At 38.7% G+C, this 12315-nt stretch overlaps 1 protein-coding gene across 3 annotated transcripts in view; it reads right to left on the reverse strand.

The window, feature by feature from the left end:
* Positions 1-6868, reverse strand: part of LOC102765830 (cytochrome c oxidase subunit 7A2, mitochondrial) — a 10037-nt gene extending 3169 nt beyond the window's left edge. Inside the window, exons 1-3 of one of the 3 annotated variants that reach the window (XM_015569429.1) lie at positions 6284-6375; positions 5224-5317; positions 4981-5070 (exon numbers count right to left, since the gene is read on the reverse strand). In XM_015569429.1, coding sequence (XP_015424915.1) covers positions 4981-5070; positions 5224-5310 — 177 coding nt within the window. In that variant the 5' untranslated portion in view covers positions 5311-5317; positions 6284-6375. Of the gene's footprint in view, positions 1-4980; positions 5071-5223; positions 5318-6283; positions 6392-6835 lie in introns of those variants that run through there. The other 2 variants (XM_015569430.1, XM_006772166.2) reach the window with 2 other exon arrangements.
* Positions 6869-12315: the final 5447 nt, after the last annotated feature.

The following is a 12315-nucleotide window of genomic DNA, read 5'->3' on the forward strand; positions in this document are numbered from 1 at the left end:
AACTACAATAAAAACACCTAGAAACATTTAAACACATGGAGGCTAAATAGCATGTTATTAAACAATGAATGGGTTACCAATGCGGTCAAGAATGAAATCACAAGCTTCCTGGAAACAAATGAAAATGAACACACAACAACCCAAAATCTCTGGGAAACAGCAAAAGCAGTCATAGCAGTACAGGCCTACCTCTAAATAAATAAAACAAATTAAATAAATAAATAAATAAATAAATAACAAGAAAAAATTAACAAAAAACTACTTAACCCTACAACTTAAATAACTCAAGAAAAGCCCCGAGTAAGTAGAAGGAAAGAAATAATACAGATAAGAGCAGAAATAAATGACAGAGACTAAAAAAACAATACAGAAAAATCAATAAACCAAGAGCTTGTTCTTTGAAAGGATAACAAGATTGATAACCATTAGCCAGACTCATCAAAGAAACAGAGAGAGGACCCAAATAAATAAAAGCAGAAACGAAAGCAGAGAAGTAACCAATGACACCACAGAAATAGAAGGATTGTAAGGAAATACTATGAAAAACTATATGCCAACAAGCGGGACAATGTGGATGAAATGGACAAATTACTAGAAAAATACAATCTCCCAAAGCTGAATGAGGAAGAATCAGAAAATCTGAATAGGCTAATAACAACTCATGAAATAGAAGCAGTAAGCAAACAAAAGCCTAGGTCCAGGCAGCTTCACAGGGGACTTTTACCAAACATTCAACGAACTATCACCTATCCTCCTCAAACTATTACAAAAAATCCAAGAGGAAGGAACACTTGCAAGTTCTTTTTATGAGGCCAGGAAAAACGAAAAGCACTTCCCCTAAGAACAGGAACAATACACGGATGCCTGCTTTCACCACTCTTATTCAACACTAGAAGCCCAGTGCACGAATTTCTGCATGGGTGGGAGCCAATCTGGCCTGGTCAGTTGGGGGGAGGAGACACAGGAGGTAGGCCCACCAGTCCCACCTCTGATTGTGGTGGGGTTGTATGTGTAGGGAGGGAGCGATTGGGGCAGGGCCAGCACAGGGGAGGGGCCATGGGCCATTGTCCAGCCGGCCCCGCCCTCTGGTCAAACTCCCGGTCAAGGGGACAATTTGCATATTAGCCTTTTATTATATAGGAGGATAGTACTGGAAATCCTAGCCACAGCAATCAGACAAGAAATAAAAAGCAGCCAAACTGGAAAGGAGGAAGTAAAATTCTTATTATTCGCAGATGACATGATATTGTACATGGAAAACTCTAAAGACTCCAACAAAATACTACTAGATTTAATAAATGAATTTGGCAACAAAGCAGGATACAAAATTAACACCCAAAAATCGATGGCTTTCTTAGCCACCAATAAGGAATTCTCAGAAAGAGAAACTAAACAAACAATCCCATTTACCACTACAACAAAAAAATTAAGATACTTAGAAATAAGCTTAACCAAGGAGGCAAAAGACCTGTACTTGGAAAACTACAGGACGTTGAAAAAGAGATAGAAGAAGATATAAACAAGTGGAAGAATATACCGTATTCAGGGATTGGTAGAATCAACATCATTTAAATGTCCATACTACCCAAGGCAACCTAAAGATTCAATGCAATCCCTATTAAAATACCAATAGCATATTTCATAGATCTACAACAAATACTCCAAAAATGTATATGGAATCAAAAAAGATCCTGAATAGCTGCAGCAATCTTGAGGGAAAAAAACAAACCTGGAGGAATCATAATACCAGATTCCAAATTATACTACAAAGTCACCGTAATCAAAACAGCCTGGTACTGTCATAAGAACAGGCATATATTTCAATGGAACAGAACAGAGTCCCCAGAAATCGACCCAAGCCATTATGCTCAATTAATATTTGACAAAGGAGGCAAGTGCATACAATTGAGTCAAGACAGTCTCTTCAATAAATGGTGCTGGGTTTTTGATATTTGCAACCATAGTAAAACAAAGATTTATATTTTTTGATATTTATTTTATATATTTAAATGCCATTTAAAAAAGAAAAATCAACCAAAAAAATGAGTTTGCGTGTCTCGCCATCACTGTCCTAGGGCAAAGGAAACTAAGGAGAAAATAAACAAATGGGACTACATCAAAATAAAAAACTACACAGCAAAAGGAACCAGTAACAAAACGAAAAGGAAGCACACTCTATGGGAGAACATATTTGGCAAGGATACATCTGATAAAGGGTTAATGTCCAAAATATATAAGGAACTCATACAACTTAACAAAAGGAAGATAAACAATCCAATTAAAAAATGGGCAATGGACCTAAATAGACACTTCCCCAAAGTGGACATACAAATGGCCAAGAGACATGAAAAAATGCTCAAAGTCAGAGATCATCAGAGATGAAAATTAAAATGACAATGAGATATCACCTGTCAGAATGGCTACCATCAACAAATCAACAAGTGACAAGTGCTGGCAAGGATGTGGAGAAAAGGGAACCCTAGAACACTGCTATTGGGAATGCAGTCTGGTGCAACCATGATGGAAAACAGTATGGAGTTTCCTCAAAAAAAATATGGAACTGCCATTTGACCCAATGATCCCACTTCTAGGAATATATCCTAAGAAATCTGAAACACCAATCAGAAAGAATGTATACACCACTATGTTCATAGCAGCACAATTTACAATAGCTAAGATCTAGAAACAGCCCAAGTCCCCATCAGTAGATGAGTGGATAAAAAAAGCTGTGGTACATTTATACCATGGAATACTAAGCAGCAGTAAAAATGAGGAGTCTCTTGCCCTTTGAGACAGCATGGAGGGGCCTGGAGCGTGTCATGCTAAGTGAAATAAGTCAGTCAGAGAAAGACAAGCATCACATGATCTCACTTATATGTGGAATCTAAGCAACAAAATACACTGATGAACTTAGTGGATCCAGAGACATGGAAGCATGGAACAGAGTGCGGAATCTCAGAGGGAAGGCAGGCGGGGGACAGTTGGTGGGTGGGGGTAATCAACCAAGGACCTTGTTTGCATATATGCATGGCCCATGGACACAGACAAAGGGGTGGTGAGGGCCTGAGCAGGGATGGGGGCAGGCTGGAGAGGGTCAATAGGGGAAAAAGGGGGACATGTGTAATACTTTCAACAATAAAGAATTATTAAAAAAAGTAAATAATTTCTAAAAGGGAAGGGGTTTTGGTTTATAACCCTAAATCTATAGCCTCAATGCCTAGTTCAGCACCTGTCATAGAGTAAATATTTAATACATTTGTTAAATGTAACTATTCTATTTTTATGTAGTATAGATGGTCCAACTTTTTATCACTTAAAATTTTATTTGCAAAAAACCAAAGATCACAATAAAACAAAACAAAAAATCAAGTAGATTACTTACAAAGGTAAACTACTCTATCTCACTAAGTTTCTCCTCATGAAAAACACCTATTAAGAGTATGGTGCATATCCTTAAAAATTTTTTTAATACTTATATTGTCATATCTTCTAATTTATATATCTATGTGCTTAAAATAAAAAATGAGGTTATGCTATACAATCATCTGCCACATACTATTTTTTGCTTATGATATCTTGAAAAGCATTTTCTTGTAGTCCATTTAAACCGACCTCGTTCCTTTTAATAGTTACTACCATTCCACTGTACAAAAATATAACTGAATTAACCAGTCCTCTATTAATAGGTATTTAGATTATTGGGGTGTTTTGAAATTAAAATTCCATAATGAATAGCCTTTTTCCTATTTGTAAATATTTATGCTACTATGTCTGTAGGAATGATTCTTAAAAGCGGGAGTCCTAGATGACAGGGTATGTAATTTGTTTTTAATAATACTTTCAAATATTCTCTTAAACGTTGTATTAATTATACTACTATCTAGCTAGCATGTATCAAAGTATTGTGTTTGAATACATGCTAGGTAGTAGTACTGAATGTACCTATCTCCCACACCTAGCTAACATAACCTATTTTAAAGCTTTCTAAACATTTGATAATTGTAGAGGGGGGTGGGGGGGTGGGAGGGAGGTGTTATGAACTTGTAATTTTTATTTGCATTGAAACATTTGTTATATTTTTAAAATTTGTTCTCAATTTGTCAGTTGCCTTTTGTAAACTAAATGCATTTAAAATGTTTATGTCACCAAACCTTGCAAATTTTCTCCTTTAAAGCTTCCTTAGAAAGCCTTCTTCCCACCCCTACAATTATATAAAATAATCTCCTATGGTGATTATAGTAGTTAGTAATACTGTATTGTATACTTGAAATTTGCTAAGATAGTATTTCTTTAGTGCTCTACACAACCACACCAAAAAATAACTACATGAGGTGATGGATGTGTTAATTAACTTGATTGTGGTAATCATCAGATACATTAAACATCAGATTGTATACCTTAAAAAATTCAGGTACAACCTAAACATATAGAATTTTTGTCAATGATATCTCAACCAAAGTGGTGGGGGGAAAAAAATATCTCCTATATTTTCTTCTAACTTTTTTGAGAGGCTTTTATATCTGCAAATTATCTTTTAATATACAATATAGAGGGGATGTAACTTTTCTTCCTTTAAAATAGCCAATTTTTTCAATACCCATGATATCACTTTTTCCACTGATATAACATGTATTAAATTCATACATCTATCTATCTATACACATATACAGATAGATAGATAGATGTATAAATATATATTCTGGGCCCTTCCTATCGTCTATTTGCCTATTCCTGTGTAACTACACGATGTGATTCCTCCAAAGAAAGTGTCCCTGTCCCCCTAATTTATTCTGCTTCCTCAAGGGCCTCCTAGATACAGCAAATGCTCAGTTAGCTATCAATAGACAATTTCTTATATTATTCTTTTGCTAAATACAACAGATTCACTAATTACTAGACATCTCCCGATTTACTTCCTATCTTTACCTTTTGGTAATCATATTATTTTAAGTAAAAATCTCTTATAAAATATTTCAGTACCTGAAATAGCTTTTGTTTCTCTCGAACTTTATTTTCAAACTGCCTGCGTGAAGCAGTACTTATGGTCCTCTGGGAAATCTGACGAAGAGCCTGAAATTAAAAAATCCAGATATATTAAACATATTAAACATAAGGCTTACAGAAACCTTCAAAACCATCCATGTACAATCTGCACAATTACAGAAGAGGGAAAGTGAGGGTTAAAACCTATCCAATTTGTCAGTAACAAAGTTATAAACCAACATCCAGGTTTCCCAATGTGTTGGCCATCCTCTGCTCTTTATACTGCATTCTGCCGTCTCCAAAGACCACATTCAAGAAGCAATTCATGCGAATTCTGAGCAAAAACAAACAAGCAAACAAACATGACCTTGACCTGAGTTGAACCAGTATTATTATGTAATCCTTGAAGAAAACATACTCATATAATAAATATTACAGAAACAAAAAATGATTACAAAATACACTAATAAAGCTCAAATGTTTTCTATTACTTGATCTCAATATAAACTAGCATGGTTCCTAAGATGCTTCTCATCACATTTTTCTTTAAAAATCTTTAATAAGATATAAATCTTTTAAAAAGGAGACCTGCATTATATATCCAGTTGAATTAAATAATGAAAGAAATTCCACTTTCTAAAAATATATAACAAAACTAAGTAAAACCCTTTTTATTGTTACGAAGAAGGTGATCACTGTTTCACTTCCCTTTTCGCAAATCTGGAGCAATATCGCACATGCCGAAGCCGGGGGAGGGCTGAAGGGCACTGCGGGACCGTCTGCAGGAAGCGACTAGGCACTGCCACCACGACCGCTCATGTCCCACCCGAAACTGCACGATTTGCTTTTCTAACCGAAATCTGATGCTCAGGGAGCTCCGAACCTCTGAAGCCTACACCCTTTCAGTAATAGAGGAACACCTTTCTGTCTGAGGCTTCAGGTATCAGAACCTCCCCCCCCCCCCCCCCCCCCCGGACCTTGGTTACTCACATCAGAGCTACTAAACTCATCTAAGTCCCTCAGAGTTAGGGGTGGCGAGGGAACAACAACAAGGCTCATCTAACTAACACTCCGGTGCTCACTTTCCCAGCTTCTCCTCTCCCTACATACACCCAGCAGAGACTGGGGCGAAGGGAAAGCAACGTCAGGAGAAAAGGACGCGGACCAAGGTGACCCAAGAAGCCGCCCTCCTCTCCCACCTTCCCTCTCAGAACAGACTTGGGAGTCAGTCGCGGTCCCTTAGCCTCCTCTCCCAACGCTCCCGCCCCAAATCGCGACTGCAGGCCGAAGAGCTCCTCACCAGCAGATTCCGCAACATGTTGGCTCAGTTATTGCCCACCAACCGCGACTACTAAACGCCCGGAACGCCTAACGTCACACCGGAACCGGAACTACCTCCTGGGCATGCGCAAACGTCAGGGGTCCCAACTATTTCCGGTTGGACGGGGGAAGGCTGGCGCTCCTAACCATAGAGAGCGGAAGAACAGCGAGAGCGGCGGCACGGTGACCGCTCTAGCCAGCGGGCCGTTCGCCCCTCATCTCGTTCCCGGCCTGTAGGACGCCAACTCCCCACCCCCCGCCCCCCCCTCCGACTGGCTGGGGAAAGCAAACGACTTTTGAGACCAGAGACGAGGGCAGTGGGGTGTTACTCGCTCTTGTAACTCGCTTAGATAAGATTATTGTGAGACCACGCTATCCTAGAAAGTCAGTGTGTGTAGTTTGAACGAGAAGGCGTGAGCAACCTTTGAGCCCGTTTAGAGGCCGAATGAGCACTGGGTTGGCCGAACTATAAGCTGTGAAGATGGATGAATTGGGGAACAAAAAGGATAACTCCTCTTACACGGGTAGTTACACGGGTAGTTTTCTCCATCGAAGAAACTGCTGCTGCATTGTTCCTTGTGCTGAGAGCATGCTGTGAAGACCTGCGTTGGGATACCCATTTTTATCTTCTTGTACCTCTGGATGCTGCAGAATCCCCCATGCAAAAAAACTCTTCCACAGTGTCCCAGAATTGTGGCAGCTGTTCTCTCATTTCTCTGTGCCTGGGAAACGCTGCAAAGAGGGGGATTTTTTTTAAAAAAAAAATACATTTTATTGATTTTTTAAAGAGAGGAAGGGAGAGGGATAGAGTTAGAAACATCGATGAGAGAGAAGTATCGATCAGCTGCCTCCTGCACACCCCCTACCCGGGATGTGGCCGGGAACCAAGGTATGTGTTCTGACCAAAATCGAACCCGGGACCCTTGAGTCCGCAGGCCGATGCTCTATCCACTGAGCCAAACCGGTTAGGGCAAGAGGGGGAATTTTTAAATGGGGGACAAGGAATGGGATGGCAAATCTGAACTCAAGTTGCTGTCTTAGGTCCAACAGGGCACTTTCCATAACTGGAGTTTGTTAGCCAAAGAAATTATTGAACAGGTAAGTTGTCAGTGTGTCCTGCATCGATCTTGCTTATATAACGCTACATTGCAAGCGTCTTTCTTTGTGCCTACTCCCAAGTGTGTGCACTAGCAAATGTAAAACTATCTACCCTATGGTGCAATAAAGACTGTTCACCTTTTTACAAACTCAGTTCTAATTAACCCATTGTCAATACAAATAGGAAGCTGGTGACATATGTGTTCAGCATAGGTGCAATGTGTAGACAAACAGTATTACTAAAATTATTCTGATCTTTAGTGTTAGACCCACCAACTTACCTGTCCCCAGTTCAAGTTCTCTCCGCTAAGATTTATAAATAATCCAAGTAATCTCTTCCCTGGATTAGGACTGAAAGGACGGGTTTCTTCCCCCCTCTGCATTACATAGTGTAAACAAATCTTGGAGGACAGTTACAGGTGCCAATAGCTGGAGCATACAGATGTTTAAAAGTGGATTGTCTATAATTTGTAAACTTGTATGTGCTTTCTTATGATTTCTTCACTTAGCAAACTAGATTGTAAACTTCTCAGAAGAGATTATGTAAATTTCTTACCAATCTCCTATGATTGCTTAAAGAGGGTAAACTGCTAACCAACAGAAAACTGATACATATTGAGTGATAGATCTAGGACACTTATGGCTCTGTCCCAAAAGAACTAAAGATTCACAGAAAATAGATGCTGATCCTTATTTGCATGTCACTTAGTACAGTATAATTTTCCCCTCTTTACTGGATCATTCACTCACATTCCCAAATTAAACAAATAAACCTCCTTTGATTTCAGTTACCATCCCATTTCTCTTAAAACAGATTTCTTTATACTTGTCTTTCCTTCCTCTTCTAATTTTTTTTTTTTTTCATTTGGGGCAGGCTTTTACTGCTCTTGTTAGGATCACCAACCTCAATTTTCATCTACCATCTATGAATAACATTTAACATACTTGATCACTCCCTCAATGTATATTTCCCATTTTTTATTTGGAAATAAGCCATAAATACACTATAACATGTATACTACAGTTTGAAATATTGTCTTAATGAGCCTTCCATATACAATTTCTGTCCTTTTATTTCAGCAGCTGCTACTTCTAGTTTCCTCATCCTCGAAATCTCTAAATTTGAGAATACCAGCTTTTTAAAAAACATTAATCCCTTTTGGGATTCCATCTGGTGCCACAAAACACCATTTGCGTGCTCTCTACCCTGACCTTTCCCTTTAACTCCAGACATCTCCACTTAGATGTCTAACGGGCATCGCAAAATTACAACCAAAAATGGAATTCTTCTTTCCATTTATTTCCAAGTGCTCTCCTCTGAAATTTCCTTCAAGCCCCAAGGTATTGGCTGCACCTTCAAAATATAATCTGAGTCTGACCACTTCTCATGTTGCCACTCCAAGCCAATCCATCATCTCTTGCTTGCATTCCCGTAAAAGCCTTTTTAAACTGGTTTCCCTCCTTTTCGCTCTTCCACTCAGTTTATATTCCACACAGCAGTAATCCTTTTAAGAACTTGTTAGATAATGACTCTGCTTAAAACTATTTTATTTTGGTCATTGATGTATCCCCAGTACCTATACTAAGTAACTGGCACATAATAAATATTGGTTAAATAAATAGTATGCTGTACAAAAGAATATATTGAATATGAAAATTCAAAAAAATCTTTCTTAATACTCACTGTACTCCTTTCAAACATTTTTAAGTCCCAGGATTCCTCACTCATTGTCTCCTTGCTCTTGCTCTGTAAATTGTGATTACACTGACAAAAAACATGGCTGAATGTGCTTGGGTACCTATTAAACTTTATTGGATCTTCCCAGGCACACCTGAAATTTGTTACCAGATTTGTAAACATCCTCTGAAGCAGAAGTTATTTTCAAAATAGGTTCCTTTCCAAAACATAGGTTCTTTTGTAATACTGTAAAAATTATTAGACATTGCTCTTCTTTTGAAAAATATTTCCTCCGCAGTGGTTCTCAACCTGTGGGTCGCGAACAATGAAAACACATCCTGCATATCAGATATTTACATTACGATTCATAACAGTAGCAAAATTACAGTTATGAAGTAGCGACAAAAATAATTTTATGGTGGGGGGTCACCACAACATGAGGAACTGTATTAAAGGGTCGCGGCATTAGGAAGGTTGAGAACCACTGCTCCGGAGGGTTCTTGAACATTAAAACAGAACTGGCAGTACATTTAGATATGTGGTAGGTAATGATGAATTTAGATGTCAGCAAGATAAATTTGTGGGCATCAGATGTAAAATTACTAAGTGAAAATATTTCACAATTAACTGATGGAAATTACCAAATCACAAAGGGACTCAACCTTTCTTAAAAAAAAAAAAGTCAAACCCTTACTTTGATCCTTCCTATTGCATCTACAAACAAAAAGACAAATGCCTGAATAGTTTTATGGGAATGCGATGTATATTTTTTTTTCTGAACCATGCTTAATCCACATCCAGTTTTATAAAAACAATATAGAACAACTTCATCTGAACTTTAATGTATCAAAACTAGTTAGCTCTGGCCGGATGGCTTAGTTGGTTGGAGTGTGGTCCCATATACCAGGTTTGATTCCCGGTCAGGCCACATACCTAGGTTTTGGGTTCAATCCCTGATCAGAGTGAGTACAGGAAACAGCCAATCGATCTTACACTGATGTTTCTCTCTCTTTTCCTCCCTCTCTAAAATCAATAAAAGTCCTCTGCTGAGGATTAAAACAAGAAAAACCTACTAGTTAGAGAAAAGGTAGCTTTTCAATATAACTCCCTATTTTAATTATGATATAGTTAGGAATCAGGAAACATTTGGTTGTCAATTAACTGCTATATTATTTTACCATTAAATAATTTGTCTAATTGCAAGCCTTATCTTTTCATCATTAAAGGGGTTGTACTAATCTTTATCTCTGGCTCTAAAATCCTTATATATGAAAAATACTTTAAAACATCCTTTATAATAAACCTTAATATGCAAATCGAATGACCAGTGGAACAACCAGTCGCTATGATGCGCACTGACCACTAGGGGACAGATGGTGAACGCAGGAGCTGCCCCCTAGTGGTCAGTGCACTCCCACCGGGAGAGCGCTGCTCAGCCAGAAGTTGGGCTCACAGCTAGCAAGCACAGTGGCGGTGGTGGGAGCCTCTCCCGCCTCCACCACAGTGATAAGGAGCAGTGAGCTGAGCGGTAAAGAGCAGCAAGCAGGCAGGCAGTAAGGAGCGAGGGGTCCCGGACTGCAAGAGGGATTTCTGACTGCTGGCTTAGGCCTGCAGGCAGATATCCCCTGAAGGGTCCCAGGCTGCAAGAGGGCACAGGTCAGGCTGAGGAGACCGCCCCCCACCCTCCCACCCGCCGCCCAGTGTTCGAATTTTGTGCATGGGCCTCTAGTATGACTATAAGTTGACTCCGTGTTGAACAATAACTTACTAAGGACCTACTATGAATGTAACATTTTCCAATCTGCTCAGAAGAAAACGTTGAATCTCTGACCTTCTGGAGCATATACTCTCACTAGGAATATAATATACACATAGAGTAAGTTATTCTGCAGACATAAATGACTCTCTGGTAACTGCTATAGTAAAAGTTACTATGGGAAACTTAAGAAAGGTAATGGTTATTGGGAAGGTTTTGAAAAAAACTGGATTTTAGCAGGGTCCAGTAAAATTAGAATGAATGGTGTAGGGTTTAAAAGGTATTCCAGACAGGGCAAAATCATGATTAATAACCTGGATTCAGAATCAAGCATGATCTACTGCAGAAACTGTGAAACAGAGGCCTAAATGGAATGAAAAGAGAAAAAATATTATTGTAGTTAAGAACTTGGAAGTCAGATCCTGAATCTGTCAGCCAATAATGATATGATAGTTTCAAAATCTATACCTGTTTCTGTGAAATGAAGGTGATAGTAGCTATCATTGGGTGGCTGTGAAAATTAAATGATATAATTCAATAAATATTAGCTATTATCATGGGAGGAAAATTTGGGTAAGGAGAAATCTAAGCAGAAGATATAGCCTATGCAGAGGCAAAGAAGAAAGGGTGAACAGATGGCTTGGGGAATTGTAAATCGTTTGGCTGGCAGAACACCTGGAGTGTGAGGCAACAGTGGTAGGCAGGAGTGAGATTTTAGTAATGATATTTAATCTTATTTTGAGGGTGCAGTTTAAATAGCAAACTGTCAAGATCAGAATAGTTTCAAGATCATTCTGGTAGTTGTGAAAGGCTGGACTGGACATGAGTTACTAGGAACAGAGTCCATGAGAAGGCTATTATAGTAATCCAAGGAAGAATGAAAACCTGAAATGAGTCAGCAGCAAAGAGATATAAACAGATGGATTAAAGAGCCAGCTATAATAAGTACCTTTAAAAATCAACAGAATGTAGTGATTTATTGGGTTGGGAAGTTGGAGAGGAAAGCAAGGTTCCTGGCTTAATGCATAAAGTGGCTGGTCATACCATTCACTATATTGAGAAACCCCAGGCTAGTCTGAGATTCCTGTTTGGGCCTTATTACATTTGAGAAATCCAAGGATAATCCAAGATAAGACCTAGAGCTCAGGAGGGATATCAAGACACAGAATAGACAATGAAGTCAGTGTGAAGATGGTAGAAGTGATGAGAATTTAAGACTGCTCAGGGAGTGTTTGTAAAGTGAGAAGAGGGCCCAGAACAAAATTTCAAAAAATCCCCAACATTTTATATGGTGAGCATAACCGAGGAATATATAAAGTCTAGGGAGCAAATAAGTAGGAAGAAAATCAGGAGAATTATTCACAGACACCACATGCTAAGGATGAAGAGGGAAGGAAAATCCCAAACTATCAAATGAGGCACAAAGTTCAAGATAAGGGTGAATTCATTTGATTCGACAAGAAGTGGAAATTGTTCACGA

The sequence above is a fragment of the Myotis davidii genome, unplaced genomic scaffold, assembly GCF_000327345.1.
Source record: "Myotis davidii unplaced genomic scaffold, ASM32734v1 scaffold104, whole genome shotgun sequence".
NCBI lineage: Eukaryota > Metazoa > Chordata > Mammalia > Chiroptera > Vespertilionidae > Myotis > Myotis davidii.